We start from the raw sequence: 16,820 nt of genomic DNA, 5'->3' as shown, positions 1-16,820 counted from the left end.
CAGCCGGCATTTCTCTACGTTGGTTCTGGAACAAACGAGACTACTGGTGTTGCTGGTCGTTTGAAAAACTACGATAGCGAAGGCTCGCTTCCCCGTCGCGTTCAGAAACAACTGAAAAAGGGCTATGAGATCTCCCACAAGGGTCTTTTTTGTTGGTCGACAATTCCCGACGTCACGAAAATGTCGACTGCTCGAGTCCGGTTTTTCCTACTGGAGGCGACATTCACGTTCTTGTTTTTTGCTAGGGTCAAGTTCAAGATCGAGTACATCTTCGACGACATTCTGCCGTGGAAGAGAGAGGATGTCTCATGGCAGCTGGCCTGTTCTCATTCCGCTCTCATGGAGCGACCGCGCGGCCTCTTTGACATGACCGATGAGCAAGTTGTCGCCTACAACACCGAGCGACAGAAGCGCATCAAGGAGCAACAGGCCATAAAAGGCAAGCGCTGGGAGGCCGAACAGCGTGCAACAGATCTCAAGGGATTTCTGGCAAAAAAGCTCAGGCAAAGGCTGGCATGGCAAGAAAAGAACAAGGACAAGGTCCTTGCGACGGCAGTTGGTTGCAACGCCGAGCGGCAGAAGAGGGTCAGCAGAATGCCGCCGCCAACAGCAAGCAATGGATTGCAAAGGAACGTGCCCAGAACCTCAAGGGCTACCATGCTAAGTCATTCAAGCGGAGACTTGCGTGGCAAGAGAAGAATAAGGACAAGGCCCTGGCCACTGCGTCTGGGGTTCGCGCTCGAGCTGTCGCCTCTAGTAACAGCTCTCCGCAAGCACATGGCCTCCAAGGCCCATATTGAGCAAGTCCAGCTTGCTGAGGGCGGCGCTCCTAAGGTTGTCTCTGTTGAGGCAGCCAGGAGCTGGAAATTTTCTGCCAAGCACAAGGCCTTCAACATCAAGGGCCATCTCAACAAACACAACGGCACCAAGAAACACCTGGCCGAGGTTGCCGCCGCCGCCAAAGCTGCTGCCGCTAACGCCAAGCGACAGAAACATATCAAAGAGCAACAGGCAATCAAAGGCAAGCGCTGGGAGGCTGAGCAGCGTGCGACAGATTTGAAAGGGTATTTAGCCAAAAAGCTCAAGCAAAAGCTGGCCTGGGAGGCCAAAAATAAGGACAAGGTCCTAGCAACAGCATTCGGTGTTCGCGCCCGCGCCATCGCCTCCCGACGGCACGAGTGCAAAATTTGCGGCATCGGCCTACAATCAGTTACAGCCCTACGCAAGCACCTCGCCAGCAAGGCCCATCTTGAGCAAGTTCGGCTCGCCGAGGGCGGCGCCCCCAAAGTCGTGTCTGTTGAGACGACCAGGTGCCGAAAGTTTTCAGCCAAACACAAGGCAGCAAAGACATACTACTGCCCTGTGTGCGACTGGGCCTTCAATATAAAGCTCAAACAAAAGCTGGCCTGGGAGGCAAGAAAACAAGGACAAGGTCCTGGCGACTGCTTTCGGTGTTCGTGCTCGAACCGTCGCCCCTCATAATCACAAGTGCACAGTCAGCGAGATGGTACAAAAGTAGAGAGGGATATGAGGAGAGTGATGAAAGTCGAGGCAGGATGAAAGTCGAGGCAGGATGAAAGTCGAGGCAGGATGAAAGTCGAGGCAGGATGAAAGTCGAGGCAGGATGAAAGTCGAGGCAGGATGAAAGTCGAGGCAGGATGAAAGTCGAGGCAGGATGAAAGTCGAGGCAGGATGAAAGTCGAGAGGGGTGAGAGTCAAGAATAAAACTGAGTTTTCAGCTGGCAGAGGACGTGTGTTTTTAATTGTCTTGTGATATAACGTTGTGAAACCCAACGTCGTCAATGTCGCTGAGGAGCCATCCGCTGGCTTTTGAGTTGCCCTCGGACTGAGTCTGGAATATAGACCTTACAGTTTGGTAGCTCCCGCCTTTCCATCAACCTCTCCAAACAGAGTCATGAATGATTCGTGCACCTCATCCGTCAAATCGCTTGCTTGCAGGCTGCGGCCCTTCTTCAGGAAAGCCCGTCTGGAGCACTCCTACGTTCAAAGTCAGCACCTCCGTGTCAAAAACAGACGCCCTTCGCCAGACCTACCCTCGTAATGGCACAGCCGCCAAAGGCAGCAAGCCTGACCAGCTCATCTTCCGCAAGCTTGCCATCGCTTGTATCCCACAGGCCCTCGATATACGCGTTCCTCCATCCCAGAAATGTAGCAATCGACCCTGTGAGCGTGTCACCCTGGCCGCCGCTCCTCTTCAGCCCGCCCTTCAGGTCGACAACCAATGTCTTCTCCCCGTTCGAGATGAAGTCCTTGCCGCCCTTCTGCACCACAGTCACACCCTCCAGCGCCTTCGCGAGCGCCTCGACCTTGGCTGTCTCCTTCTGCTCCTCCCCGGACCCGTCCGCCCCGTCCTTGGCCTTGCCCTCGTCGACGTCGAGCGCCTTGCACAGCCGTGAGAACTCGACGACGTTGGGCGTCAGCACCGCCAGCTTGTAGCCGCGGACCAGCGACGGCTCCTTCTGAACCACCAGCAGCGCGTCGGCGTCAAGGACCAGGGGCAGCGATTTCTCGCGCGCGGCGCGGATCACCCGCGCTACGGTGTCCTGCATCAGCGGGTCGCGGCCGAGGCCGGGGCCGATGACGAGCACGTGCAGACGGGAGAGCATCTCGATGATGGGGCGCGAGACCTGCTCAGCGTCCGTATGTGCGGCCTCAGGGCCGCCGGGTGTGTCGTCGGACGGGCTCTGGCGCATGAGGGGGTGAACCATGAGGTTGGGGGAGTACGTCTTGATCACCGAGGCGGCGCCGGGTGTGCAGATGACATGGGACTGCGCGTGGTTTTTGTGAGTGAGCATCTCTGCTGCCATCGCGAGTGACAATGCCTTGACGTACCATATCACACCCGAGCCTGGCGCTGGCCATGGCCGAGAAGTAAGGTGCCCCGGTGTAGTCAACGCTGCCGCCGAGGACACCGACGCGGCCCAGCTGCCCTGGAAGATGAATGTGAGGATCTGTACGCCCCGCCCTCTAAACCATCAGATGACGAGCTTACCTTTGTGGAACTTCTCCAACATGGGTGGAATCATTCGCTGCACGCAGCTAAGAATATCCTTGGTTGCTGTTGACATTGCAGGAGAACTGGATTCGGATGGCATTGTAAAATTATGTGTAGGATGCAGAGATGAATTGACTGATACTTCTTCCGTGACGTTCCTACTTGGGAATATGTGGTCGGGTGTTGGTTGTCCCGTGATGTAATGCACATGTCACCTCCGCCCTGACCGTATAGAAAATTACTGCCTCTATGACCTCGCGTCGATTGCCAAAGTCTTTTTACTTTGTTTATTTTTACAAAGTCTGCGACTTTGATACACATAGAATGATTCACTAGCTAATGTGTTCCCCTTACTACCTGAAGCCAGTTTTCTTCTTTCCGTTGCTCCTCAGCAGTCACAAGAAGTCGCGCATTCTTGGGGGACAATATGTTCTCTGCTTTTCTACTCACTCCACCCCTCTATCACCCGAAGCTGCTCTTTTTCTTTCTCTCGCTCCTCGGCAGTCATGAAAAGCCACGTGTTCTCAGGGGTGAGAACAGACAGGTCGACAGACAGAGTAGACTGGCAGAATCGCCACCTGAAGTTCTTCAAGAAACCCGTCGCACATGTCAGATCTATAAGTGACGCTTCATCCATCATTGCCAGGACTCTCACAACCCTCACGAGAGCAGTGTAGCACGTTAACATCATCACCTAGACAACGACGAAATTGAGTCCGATAACTACAATGCAGCACTAGAAGACAGCCTGAAGCTCAGCGTTAGAGCTGCTTTTAGTATAAGGTTAGCTTAGTTTTACTTATCCTCACCATTACCCATATTCTTAGAAACGCGGTCTCATGCCATCAATAGGTGCTAAATTGGTTACAGGGAGCATTGCAGCTGAAATAATATTGTTCTTGTTCTGTAAGTTAGATACAGGGAGTGTTACAACCTATAGGGGTGCTGAACCACAATCTTCCAGTGAATTAGCACTGTGGATGGTCCCCTGTAAAAAAGAATGCAGTACCTTACTGCAACGCTCCCTGCGACCAACTTGCCGGGTGAGAACGAGATCATGGCCCAGCACTCATGAATAGCAGAAGACCAACTCGCTAGGTGGAAACAACATTTAGCCTATGGATAGCAGAAAACCAGCTTTGTAAGTACAGTAACAGCAAGGATAAGTGCAACACATCTTATCTTGTGCTCGAAACAGCTGTAACGCTGAGCTTTAGGCCGGCTCCCGATGTTGCATGCTGTCGTCAGACTCAACTTCGTCTTCGTCTAAGTTTAACTGACTCACTGGATAAGAACAAGCTCCTGGTCTGGCACCTATTGATGGCAGAAGACCACGTTTCTAAGCATAGAGGCACGAGCGAGGATGAGTAAGGGGTCCTGTACTTCCTTGAGAGGGTACTATGCCTGCGTACCTAAGAAATGACAAGGCGTCACCCCGTAATACAATGCACATGTCATTTGGGCACTGACTGTGCAGCAATCCTTCACTACTATTGCCTAGCGTCGAGTCCTAGTGTATCGGATGCGACCTTTGCAAAGTCGAGAGTCCAAATACTCCTTCAGTGTCTGCACTGTCTGAGACAACTTCCCGACGGGAGGCAGGACAACTGGAGCCGAGCCCGGCGGCGGCATACCCCGGGTGTCACCCGACCTCGTACCCCAACTCGCAACCTTCCGGCTACGACTCCGAATCCCTAGGATAAACTCACGAGAACCCTCGGCATCCCGAGTAACCCCAGACGATCCTCAGGGCAGCACTTCCCGGCCTCCGTACGAGATATCCCCGAGCCTTCACAGGTGCATGCATCCTCCGCCCTTCCCCACGTTCTTCGAACCACACCTGCTCGACGTATAGATGGGCAAGACCGTGCCCGGGGGCTCTCATCAACACGCCAGACACATCCGTGTCATGTAAATCAGCAGTAGACAGGGCCTCTATGGTGAGGATAGGCTGATAACGGCGTGGTGGCTGTCCCGCCCACCTATCACGACGCATGATGTATCTGATGCAGGAGGCGGCAGCTAGATTTTAGGGCCGACCTGGACTGCGATTTATTCTACAGGATCCGATGGTCTGCAACATGAACAATGCATGCAGCTAGGCGGTCTGGATTGAGCTCCGCTCGACTCGGGAGCTGTCGTAATGGGCAATACCTCACAAGACAAGACAAGGCCGGAGCTTGTTCTGTAAGTCAGTCCGCCGAGACATCGTGGCTCTCGGTCGAACACCTCCAAGTCCCAAATCTTGTCCTCCTCCCAAATCCACCTACCAGTTCGAACAATCTCGTCAGCCCATCCTCCTTTCTGCTCTAATCCCCCCATTTTCCAACCAGATTATCCTAAATGTTTGTACCCTTCCAAACACCTCGTCGATGCAGGCCAAGCGTCGCACAGGAGCGCAAGGTAACAAACTTGATCACGTGATGTCCGCTCACCGGCACGCCGTCCGCTGGGGGTGTCCCGGCCATCCCAGCGGTTCATCCAATCACGACCCTCCTTTTTTTCTCTTTTCCCTCCATTTCCGAGACCCACTCGTTTATTCCCGGGGAGGCGCGTCCTGCTGCTGGTGCTGCACGCCCACTGAAGCATCAGCTGCTGCCCGCCCGTGAAATTTCGGAGCGGCGCACGGAAAGCTTTGGGCAACACACACCCCTTCGAACCTATCTTTCGTCGCCCTCTCTCTCAACAAAGTACGACCTCACAAACCTCCCAACCCGCCGCCCCCTTTGCCAATTGTCCCCGTCCACCCCAGATACAGTTCTAAAATGGCTGCTCTCGTCAAGGCGATCAACGCAAAGATCAGGTCCAACCCTGTGTCGGACTATGTCTGCTCTACCCGTATGTGCCCGTCCGAATCGATCCAAGTTTTTTTTCTCTCCCCTTCCTTGCGTTCCGCGTCCGGAGTTAGCGGGGATTATCCGACACCTTGGAGGAAGGGAGCTTTCGCCTGAAGCTATCGCCAGCGCCGCGCGGGCTCTTTTCGAGCTTCCGGATACGCTTTGCCTGCGGCCTCCCGTCTCGGGCATCGTAGTTTCATGAGCAAGGGCGCCGTGCCCACCGATCCCGTCCCCGCCGCCGGCGCTTGAAGGATACCCGACGCTCCGGTGCCGGCCCGCTCGCGATAGCTTCGACGACGACGACGACGGTGACGACGACGACATGACAGCGCAGCAGAGCTAACCTTCGTGGCGCACCGCAGACTTCTGGGGCCCCGTCTCCAACTTCGGTATTCCCCTGGCCGCCGTCATGGACACCCAAAAGTCCCCCGACCTGTACGTCGAAGCACACCCCCCTAACCCACCCCCGTGTCCCTTACAGGGAAACTCGAAGGCGAGATAAGAACGTGATGAGTTGATGCGTCGTACCCGTTTTTTCTTGTAGGATCTCCGGCCAGATGACCGGTGCCCTCTGCATCTACTCGGCCACCTTCATGCGTTACGCCCTCGCCGTCCAGCCCAAGAACTACCTCCTCTTCGCCTGCCACTTCGTCAACGAGGGCGCCCAGCTCACCCAGGGATACCGTTACATGCAGTACAACTACTGGGGCGGCAAGGAGGCTTCCGCCACCAAGGAGGCCTTCGAGGGCGTCCAGAAGAAGGCCGAAGCCGTCGAGGCCAAGGTCGAGGACAAGGTCAAGCAGGCCATCGGCAAATAAGCTGCATCTTCCAGCGCAAAGGGGAAGGGAGGAAGGGCTTGACGAGGCATGACGACTGCGGAGAGATGGATAAGGCGGGATATATGTTGGCCCCGGCGCGGGATGGGACGGTCCTCTTGCCGCCGGCACGATTATTTCACAAGGTTCCTGGCGGGCTGCGAGGGCCCCGAGAATTTGTGATGAGTTCATGGGGTGTGTAATGAGGACGTGGCAGGATATTCTTCCCCACCCCGTCGATGTCACTGTAGGAGCATGGCGCGCAAACCGTGGCATCGTCGCCCAGCCGCGCGGCGGAACGGTAGCCGGGCGGTTTCTGTACCATCAAACCTTGCATTGTTGTTTCCTGTTGCTTTTTCGGAAACGGGGGCCCTGATTCCCCTGGGAAAGGGGAGGGAGACGTCCCCTCCCAGGGAAGCACCTCCCGTTGATCACGGCCTGCCCAAAAAGTCGTATAATAGAACAGCGAACTGTTTCTGGAACCCTGGCAAGTGTGACAGCTCTGTATCGTGAGGACAAAAGAAGAAAAAAAAGGTCAAAGTGATGTCCTTGGTTGTCAGAGCCCGAGAAGGGCACCGGGCAGGACTCGGACGTGGGGGGCCTTTTGGGTAGCAGTAGCAATAGCAGTTTGTTACAAAATAAGGCACGGAGGTTTGGTCGTCAGTATCATCGCGGTTGCTTTGATGGTGGGCCTCTCGAGTCTGGTAGGGGTTATTGCCGTTCTTGGCTTCTCTTGTTCTTCCTTCCCCCTCTATCTCTGGGCTGTTACGCGCGCGACGGCTTCGAATGCATCAGTATGAGATTGGCCATGTTGCTCGACTGGACCGACCCTCCAGTGACAGGCCAAACACTGTACCGACGGAGCGGAGCGGAGGGGGGTTCCTATTTCGGGCGAACCGCGCTTTTTTTTTCAAGGGCCGGGGCCGGAGACAGGAGGTTGAGCTAAATCTGATGAGTCAAAGGGTAGCGCGGGTCATCTCATGCATGATGTATTCGATCCAGCCGCCTACTTCCCAGCCGGCGACGAAGAGGAGGGGAGGACTTGGCCGTGGACCGCCGTGACATTCTGTGGGTGTGTGGCCCTTCTCCGAAACCGCGAGAGGGCCGACATGAACCCCCACTCCCTAGGTGTGTTGTTGGCACGCTCGAAGCAGATCTCGCCGGGCGGCCGGCCGAGTGCAGATCCCACCCATCCACCTCTCCTTGGGGCCGCCGCAGCACATGTGCTGGAGCCCGGCGTAATTAATCGTGGGGTGCAGCGCGGCGGGTACACGGCTTGTGCCTCAAATAACCTGCGATACCCGGCGGGTTGAGAAAGAGTCACGCTGTTACACACATGCTTGAGAGGCCGATCACGCAAGACGGGCCGGCAGACGACCACGATGACCCCTTCCTGCTCGAGGAGATGGTTCCAGATCGAAGAGGGGGGGGGGCACCAGTGACCAGTATGACTGGACTGACAAGGTTGAAAATAAATGTCGCATTGCTGCCAGGCCGTGTCATGAAGCCATCGCTAATTCATATTACCATCGACAACAGCGTCCTGCGGTGGCGGACTGGAGATACACCGTACGCAGCGCTTGCGCAGTATTCTTTAACGCGACGAGACTTGTAATTCAGCTAGACGTGCCGGGAGAGCCGACGTCGGAGTATCCAGATCTGGCGGGAGAGTCATCGTCAAGTGGGTTTGGGATTTGATGACAAGGTTTTTTTTCTTATTTTTTTTATCTCCTTCTCCTTTCTTGTTATTCCCTCTTGTCCGGGGGAGGTTTTATTACCAAAAGCCGCGTGGATGCCGGCCGCAATTTGGTATGGACTGGAGCGCAAGGCCAAGAAGCGGCAAAAAAAAAAAAAAAAAAAGAGGAAACGGAGGGAGTCAAGCGCTGATGACAGATGGGGGGCCAAGAGTCTTGGATCGTACCCAGCCAGTGGTACGGGCTAAGCTGGGCAGGATAATCTGGCCGAGTCGCCCGTGGACTGTGTGGACTTGCAGTGCGAGTGAGATGCAGAACGGCACCTTGGCGGTGTGTAACGAGTCGAGGGCGAGACGGGCGATGCGATATGCGACGAATTGTTTTTCATCCCATCTTGGTCCAATTTCGGACATTGTTCTCTTGTCCATCACTCTCAGGTTGATGCGGTGCTGACTGGTTACCTAGTTAGGTCAGGGATGCCCAAGAAAGCAGTGATTGCATCTGGGCGGAAGCACGGTCGGTGGACCGGAAATAACGCGCGAGGAATATATGGGGATGCGTGGTTTTGTTCAGACGGGGTGGGTGGTGTGTTTCCTGCCTTGTGGTCTCTGCCGTGTGGCTTCATGGCTGTCGCCCATGTGGTGATGTCCTTGTCCATCCACCTCGTGAGAATCGTCAATCCGGTCCAGGTGTGGGCGGTCGCCGTTCGGTGGTTGGAGTGTCCAGGCCGGGCCTAGGTCGGGAAGGCCTGCCCACCTGTCGTCGTAGACTCTGGGCAGGGAGCCGGCAGGCCGGTGCAGTTATGCCCCTCGGTGCAGGAAACCGAGGTCGACGATGTCTTTCACCCCCTTCCCCTTGCTAGAAGCCACAGAAACGCCACAAAAGGGGGAACAAGTTCACAAGGACGAGACGAGGAGCGAACCCTGCGAAAGTCACCCCGCATTCTGTTACGGAATGGACCGCGGGGCGAGAAAGGCGAAAAGAAGGCCAGGGACAGGAAAGTGCCCGTGGTAGCTGATATCGCGTCGAGTTGTCCCGAGGGCAGAGTTGTGCCGAAGGCAGGAGAGACGAGGTGAGATGAAGACCGGGTTGGAGAAGCGCGAAGCGGACGTCCGAGTTGACACGGGCTGTGGCGGCGGGCAAAGCCGTGTTATCCTCGGCTTCGGCAGTGGTGGCCCCCGGGACGCTCCATCATACAGCCTTCTTTGCGGGAGCTGAAGCCGTGAAGTGCTCGTGGGATCGCGAGGTTTGCCGAGCGATGTGTGATTTCCCTGGGCTGGGATTGGGGGATTTTCTTTGCGACTTCTCTGACATGTCCAAGGTGTGCTAGACGACCGCCCTGCGCTTGTGACAGACACGGGCACTTGTCACGCTGTCGACTGTCTGGAGTTGCTCGCTCGAGAAAGCAAGCGTTATTAGTCAACCACAGCAGAGCTGTTTGGTGAACCTACCTATCGGCAGGCTCTGGTTGGCCAATTCGTTGGGGTCTAGCGGCGTTTGACGAACCCCGCCAAACTTCGTTTTTATTTTGGAACCATGGTATTATTTTCTCTCTAACATATGGCTGTCCAACGTTTGGGGAGGGGGCGCCAGTCTCATCCACCCCCCCAATGTCCAGCACATCAGATCTAAAGATAACCAATGTTTCTCTGGGAACCTTGAGGGTGTTGTTTCTGTTGATGGCGGATCTCTCTGGGCATCCTCACCAAACACCGTCTCAGGAGGGCGCGGTCAAGGCGATGGGGGAGGGGGCTCTGCTGCTATTCCTATTCTCAGGGCCCCCGGTCTCTCGGCCTCACTCTGGTTTCTTTCTCGGGGGCATTGCAAAGCCAAGAGGTAGCAGCATCTCAGGTTGGCATCCATGGGGCTTCACATGGGCGCTACCTGCTGCATGTTCCTTGACCCTTGGCCTGACTGGGTCCTCCTTGAACGCCTAATGACAGCACTGACCTACAACCATCGCCGTGTCTGTCTGTGGCCAGCCTTTTGGCAGCTTGGAGATGACTGCCAGTCTGTCGCCGGAGAAGTATAGTGCGTGCGGATGGCAGTGCAGCATCTCGATGCCAAGACCGGCAACAAGATGATATGGACTGCAGCGGCAGTAGATTGGCAGTGACAAAAGTGTGATTTAGCCATGCCCCATTCCTGTTCATCGTCGGTCAGGTGGGAGACATGCAGACATGGGATACATGGCATGGGAGAGATACATGGCAGACGAGTGTCAGAAGCCGAATGCCGGCGAGACATTTCGCTGCGCAGCGGATGGATCGACGGACCAGTCTTGTCTTTTCCTCGGTGTTTTCCTTCCCCCCTCTCCTCCTCTTCCCCTCCCACTCTGGCAGCTCGCCGCGACAAAGCGGCATGCGTGTTTTGAGTGGTGCGGCATCTTCAATCGCAGAGTGGCCTAAGCTCCCCGTCTACAGCCCAGGACAGCTCCCAAACAGGACAGCCCCACGTATATTGTATCTTGTATCTTGTATCGTGTACATCGGTACCTGTTTCGCCATCGTCACTCGCCCCTCCAGGCTCCTCCTCTTCTATCCTTACTGTGATGTCGCCAACCACCGTTATCCGCCTCTTTTTCCTCGTCCAAACCAACCCAAACACACCCAAATCTACGCTGTCTCACCAGCCCATCCAGCACAGCTCGCTGCGTCTCCCACCTCGCGATACCAAGTACCTGGGTACAAGTGGCCCTGGCGATTCGCCTTACTTTTGCGCTAGCGAGCTAGAGACAAGGTCCCCTCCTTCATGACGACGAGGGGTGCCAGTCCAGTCAGTCAGTCACAAACTCACACAGCAAATGCCCCGCGGAGAGGTCGGTTCAACTCCATCGTCGCGTCCTTCTCTTCACGACACCGACTCCAGGCATGGGCTAGCCCGGGGTGTACCTACAACCACCGAGGAGCTACGGATGGATACAGATGAAGAATCCCATGCCCTGTGTCGTTGACTGTGACTGTGACTGTGACTGTGATCACCGAAAGAGCCAAGGGCAGATGAGTCGCCAAAAAAGTCGATGGACCGTTTTACCTTTGGCCCTGACCAGTGACCAGTGCTCCCAGATAGCATAAATCCCCTCATCCCTCGAGCTTCCAGTTCGTCCGGTCCCTCCTTCTCTGCTCTTTTCCTCTGCTCGTCCTCTTGCTCTCCCATTTTCTCCTAGCTCCCTTGTTGCCGTCAGCTGTTTGCTACTGCTTCGTCGTCGGCGCTCACATACATACAATCAGATACCACTCACATCCACCGCCGTCATAGTGTGTGCAGAATACCGCCCCTCTTCCTCCTCTCCCCCACCACCGATATCCACCTCCCTTCCTCTCTCTCGGTCGGACGGGTGTAATAGAGAGAGAAGAGCTGCGCTCGCCTGTCATCGAAGCAGAAAGCCTTCCCCGTGTCAAATCGAATCCCCCCGTTCGGCTCGTGCTTCTCAGCCCACCACGGCAACAGTAGCAATAGTTCGGCCTTCGGCTCATATCACTCCCCCCTGGCCCTGGAAGACAGGCCGCAGCAAAAGTCCAAACCCAGCGGTACCTCCGAATCGGCCCCCCTGGACCAGACTTGCGTAAAAGCTTGGGGTTTAAGCAACCTGGCAGATACCCGTATGTACACCCCACCGAGCCAGTCCAGTCCCAAACCAGATCGGTCCCAAAACCAGCTGCTGAACCAACCCCGCCAACCGAACAGCCGACGCAACTGTCTCGCAGCTGAGACCTCAACAGCTTTCTACTGCTCCTCCTCCTCCTCCTCCTCCTACTCCTCGGCCCGTACAAATAAATACCTACTAGGGACCGCTGAAGCTCCTGAATCTCTTCCGGTTCCCGCTGCTTCTCTCTCCTCCCCCTCCAAACCCTCACACTCACAACTGCCCATCATGGCCCAAACGGCCGTTACTTTCAACGATGTCTTCGAGGAGGGCGACGTTGAGGAGGTCCAGAAGGACCCCCAGACCATCCACCACATCCGCGCCAACTCGAGCATCATGCACCTGAAGAAGATTCTGGGTGAGTGCGATCCGTCCTTTCGTGTCGTCGGGATCTCTCTGCAGCTTCTCGTGTCGCCTTCGCCAAACCAAAACAAATGCTGATCTGATGTCCTTTCTATGTGTATAGTTGCCAACCGTGGTGAAATTCGTAAGTGCCTCCGTTCAACCGAACCCCTGACTCACGGCAGACTAACCGTCATTCAGCCATTCGTGTATGTCCTCTCGAACCTCGTCCCAGCCCAAGGTGATGCTCCGGAATCAGTCATGCTTACTTTCGGTCGCGTCTAGATCTTCAGAACCGTAAGTTGTCCCATTGCCCTTCACCATCATTGCCTCCCCGCTACTGTGGCCCGAGACCCAGCGCTGACTTTCTCAGGCCCATGAGCTGTCACTGCACACCATCGCAGTCTTCAGGTAAATCACATGTCGTCTGAACCCGACGCGCGAACGTCGCATGCTGACCCTCGCAGTTATGAGGACCGTCTCTCCATGCACAGACAGAGTAAGCCCGTATTGCAGCCCGCCCCCTCTGTTCTTTTCTGACCAGTGTTCCACAGAGGCCGACGAGGCATACGTCATTGGCAAGCGCGGCCAGTACACCCCGGTCGGTGCTTATCTCGCTGGAGACGAGATCATCAAAATCGCCGTCGAGCACGGCGCGCAAATGGTCCACCCTGGTAAGGAACAGCGTCTAATCTTGACCCTCTACTTAATAGTTCGCCCACTAATACACCGCCAAAAGGATACGGATTTCTCTCAGAAAACGCCGAGTTCGCTCGCAACGTCGAGAAGGCCGGCCTGATTGTAAGACATATGCCGCCGCAGAAATCCCCCTAAAATCTGACGACGCCAACTGACTCGCCGTGCGCTTTCTAGTTCGTCGGCCCCTCTGCCGATGTCATCGACTCGCTCGGTGACAAGGTCTCCGCCCGAAAGCTCGCCATCGCCGCCAACGTCCCCGTCGTCCCCGGTACCGAAGGCGCTGTCGCTACCTTTGAGGAAGTCAAGGGCTTCACCGATCAATATGGTTTCCCCATCATCATCAAGGCTGCCTACGGTGGTGGTGGCCGCGGTATGCGTGTCGTCCGCGAGCAGGAGAGCCTGAAGGAGTCCTTCGAGAGAGCCACCTCCGAGGCCAAGTCTGCCTTTGGCAACGGAACCGTCTTCGTCGAGAGATTTCTCGACAAGCCCAAGCACATCGAGGTCCAGCTCCTCGGTGACAACCACGGCAATATTGTCCACCTGTACGAGCGTGACTGCTCCGTCCAGCGCCGTCACCAGAAGGTCGTCGAGATCGCCCCCGCCAAGGACCTCCCCTCCGATGTTCGCGATGCCATCCTCAACGACGCCGTCAGGCTGGCCAAGTCGGTCAACTACCGCAACGCCGGTACTGCCGAGTTCCTCGTCGACCAGCAGAACAGGTACTACTTCATTGAGATCAACCCCCGTATCCAGGTCGAGCATACCATCACCGAGGAGATCACCGGCATCGACATCGTCGCCGCCCAGATCCAGATCGCTGCTGGCGCCACCCTGCAGCAGCTCGGCCTGACGCAGGACCGCATCTCCACCAGAGGTTTCGCCATCCAGTGCAGAATCACCACCGAAGACCCCTCCAAGGGCTTCCAGCCCGACACGGGCAAGATCGAGGTCTACCGTTCCGCCGGTGGCAACGGAGTCCGTCTCGACGGTGGTAACGGCTTCGCCGGCGCCGTGATCACGGTACTGCTATCTGCCCCAAGAACTATGACAATTGCTAATGCGAAAACCAACAGCCGTTCTACGATTCCATGCTCGTCAAGTGCACTTGCCACGGTTCTACATACGAGATTGCCCGGAGAAAGGTCCTCCGTGCCCTGGTCGAATTCCGTATCCGCGGTGTCAAGACCAACATCCCCTTCCTCGCCTCGTTGCTCACCCACCCCACCTTCATCGACGGTAACTGCTGGACCACCTTCATCGACGACACGCCCCAGCTGTTCGACCTCATCGGCAGTCAGAACCGCGCGCAGAAGCTCCTTGCTTACCTCGGTGACGTCGCTGTCAACGGCAGCAGCATCAAGGGCCAGATTGGCGAGCCCAAGTTCAAGGGCGACATCATCCTCCCCGAGCTCCTCAACGACGATGGCTCCAAGGTCGACGTCACGCAGACATGCACGAAGGGCTGGAGGCAGATCATCCTCGAGCAGGGCCCCAAGGCCTTTGCCAAGGCCGTCCGCGACTACAAGGGCACGCTGCTCATGGACACGACCTGGCGTGACGCCCACCAGTCCCTGCTGGCCACCCGTGTGCGCACCGTCGACCTGCTCAACATTGCCAAGGAGACCAGCCACGGCCTGAGCAACCTGTACAGTTTGGAGTGCTGGGGAGGCGCCACCTTCGACGTTGCCTACCGCTTCCTCTACGAAGACCCCTGGGACCGTCTGCGCCGCATGAGGAAGGCAGTGCCCAACATCCCCTTCCAGATGCTCCTGCGTGGCGCCAACGGTGTGGCTTACTCATCACTTCCCGACAACGCTATCGACCACTTTGTGGAGCAGGCCAAGAAGAACGGCGTCGACATCTTCCGCGTTTTCGATGCCCTCAACGACATCGACCAACTCGAGGTCGGTATCAAGGCCGTCCACAAGGCTGGTGGTGTCGTAGAGGGTACCGTGTGCTACTCGGGCGATAGTGAATTTCCCCTTCCATGACTTCATATGACCATTTCTAACCATTTATATGTAGTGTTGAACCCCAAGAAGAAGTACAACCTCGACTACTACCTCGAACTCGTGGACAAACTTGTCGCGCTCGACATTCACGTGCTCGGAATCAAGGATATGGCTGGTGTTCTGAAACCACACGCCGCAACGCTCCTCATTGGTGCTATTCGCAAGAAGTATCCCGATCTTCCCATTCACGTCCACACCCACGACTCCGCCGGCACGGGTGTGGCCTCCATGGTCGCCTGCGCCAAGGCCGGCGCCGACGCCGTTGACGCTGCCACTGATAGCTTGTCCGGCATGACCTCGCAGCCCAGCATCAACGCCATTATTGCCTCTCTCGAGGGCAGTGACAACGATACTGGCCTAAACCCGGCCCACGTCCGCGCTCTGGACTCTTACTGGTCCCAGCTGCGTCTACTCTACTCTCCTTTCGAGGCCCACCTCAGCGGTCCCGACCCTGAGGTGTACGAGCACGAGATTCCCGGTGGTCAGCTCACCAATATGATGTTCCAGGCTTCCCAGCTTGGCCTCGGCACCCAGTGGGCCGAGACCAAGAAGGCCTATGAGCACGCCAACGACCTCCTTGGTGATATCGTCAAGGTCACGCCTACCTCCAAGGTCGTCGGCGACCTTGCCCAGTTCATGGTCTCTAACAAGCTCTCCGCCGAGGATGTCAAGGCCCGTGCCAGTGAGCTCGACTTCCCCGGTTCTGTGCTGGAGTTCCTTGAGGGTTTGATGGGTCAGCCGTACGGCGGTTTCCCCGAGCCCCTCCGCTCCAACGCTCTCCGCGGCCGCAGAAAGCTGGACAAGCGCCCCGGTCTCTTCCTCGAGCCTGTCGACTTCGTCAAGGTCAAGCGCGAGCTGCACAAGAAGTTCGGCGGTCCCGTCACCGAGTGCGACATCGCTGCGTACGTCATGTACCCTAAGGTCTTTGAGGATTACAAGAAGTTCATCCAGAAGTACGGCGACCTCTCCGTCCTTCCCACAAAGTACTTCTTGTCCCGTCCCGAGATCGGCGAAGAGTTCCACGTCGAGCTTGAGAAGGGCAAGGTCCTCATCCTCAAGCTTCTGGCCATCGGCCCTCTCAGCGAGAACACCGGTCAGCGTGAGGTGTTCTACGAGATGAACGGTGAGGTCCGCCAGGTCACCGTCGACGACAACAAGGCCTCGGTCGAGAACGTTAGCCGTCTCAAGGCTGACCCCTCCGACTCGAGCCAAGTCGGCGCGCCCATGGCTGGTGTGCTGGTTGAGCTCCGCGTCAAGGAGGGCACCGATGTCAAGAAGGGTGACCCCATCGCTGTTCTCAGCGCCATGAAGATGGTAAGTCTTTGTCCTGTGTGGTTGATCACACGGTCTTTAACCCGCTTTGTCGTGCCATTTGCTAATTCAAACCCCCTAGGAAATGGTTATCTCGGCGCCGCACAACGGCAAGGTGGCAACCCTCCAGGTCAAGGAGGGCGACTCGGTCGACGGTTCCGACCTGGTTTGCAGAATTGTCAAGGCTTAGTTAGACAAACGGTACGGGCTGGTAGCGCGGCGGTTGCTTTTATATTATCTGTTTATTTATGATTCCAAGTATTTAGCGAGAAAACCACAGGACGGAATAAATGGGCCATCTGGTAGTCTGACATGAGATGAATCAGCATGTTTAAGAGGAACACTGTCGTGAGCTCTTTCTTCGTTGTTCGGTGAGTAAACTGCCGAAATGCCTTCATCCTCTCTCCAGCGTTTGGCGGACAATCATCCGTACTTGGCCCTCTGCTAT

General features: G+C 56.3%; 4 protein-coding genes across 4 annotated transcripts; 3 read left to right on the top strand and 1 right to left on the bottom strand.

Annotated features, from left to right (window-relative positions):
* Positions 1 to 180: 180 nt before the first annotated feature.
* CH63R_11362 (uncharacterized protein) lies at positions 181 to 1,482 on the top strand (the record flags this gene model as incomplete). The annotated part of the gene is made up of 1 exon (XM_018306336.1): positions 181 to 1,482. The coding sequence occupies one exon, from the start codon at positions 181 to 183 to the stop codon at positions 1,480 to 1,482; it is 1,302 nt and encodes a 433-aa protein (XP_018153177.1).
* Positions 1,483 to 1,866: 384 nt separating this feature from the next.
* CH63R_11361 (YjeF) lies at positions 1,867 to 3,116 on the bottom strand (the record flags this gene model as incomplete). The annotated part of the gene is made up of 4 exons (XM_018306335.1): positions 1,867 to 1,998; positions 2,055 to 2,789; positions 2,854 to 2,951; positions 3,014 to 3,116. The coding sequence occupies 4 exons, from the start codon at positions 3,114 to 3,116 to the stop codon at positions 1,867 to 1,869; spliced, it is 1,068 nt and encodes a 355-aa protein (XP_018153176.1).
* A 2,665-nt stretch (positions 3,117 to 5,781) lies between these two features.
* CH63R_11360 (Upf0041 domain protein) lies at positions 5,782 to 6,671 on the top strand (the record flags this gene model as incomplete). The annotated part of the gene is made up of 3 exons (XM_018306334.1): positions 5,782 to 5,854; positions 6,216 to 6,288; positions 6,398 to 6,671. The coding sequence occupies 3 exons, from the start codon at positions 5,782 to 5,784 to the stop codon at positions 6,669 to 6,671; spliced, it is 420 nt and encodes a 139-aa protein (XP_018153175.1).
* A 5,295-nt stretch (positions 6,672 to 11,966) lies between these two features.
* On the top strand, positions 11,967 to 16,562 carry CH63R_11359 (Pyruvate carboxylase; the record flags this gene model as incomplete). The annotated part of the gene is made up of 10 exons (XM_018306333.1): positions 11,967 to 12,366; positions 12,475 to 12,591; positions 12,636 to 12,761; positions 12,818 to 12,849; positions 12,895 to 13,024; positions 13,090 to 13,151; positions 13,224 to 14,069; positions 14,123 to 15,020; positions 15,075 to 16,375; positions 16,455 to 16,562. The coding sequence occupies 10 exons, from the start codon at positions 11,967 to 11,969 to the stop codon at positions 16,560 to 16,562; spliced, it is 4,020 nt and encodes a 1,339-aa protein (XP_018153174.1).
* Positions 16,563 to 16,820: the final 258 nt, after the last annotated feature.

This window comes from Colletotrichum higginsianum, chromosome 8, assembly GCF_001672515.1.
Source record: "Colletotrichum higginsianum IMI 349063 chromosome 8, whole genome shotgun sequence".
NCBI lineage: Eukaryota > Fungi > Ascomycota > Sordariomycetes > Glomerellales > Glomerellaceae > Colletotrichum > Colletotrichum higginsianum.
The sequence above is the reverse complement of the archived record's forward strand: the minus strand, read 5'-3'. Positions and strand labels throughout refer to the sequence as shown.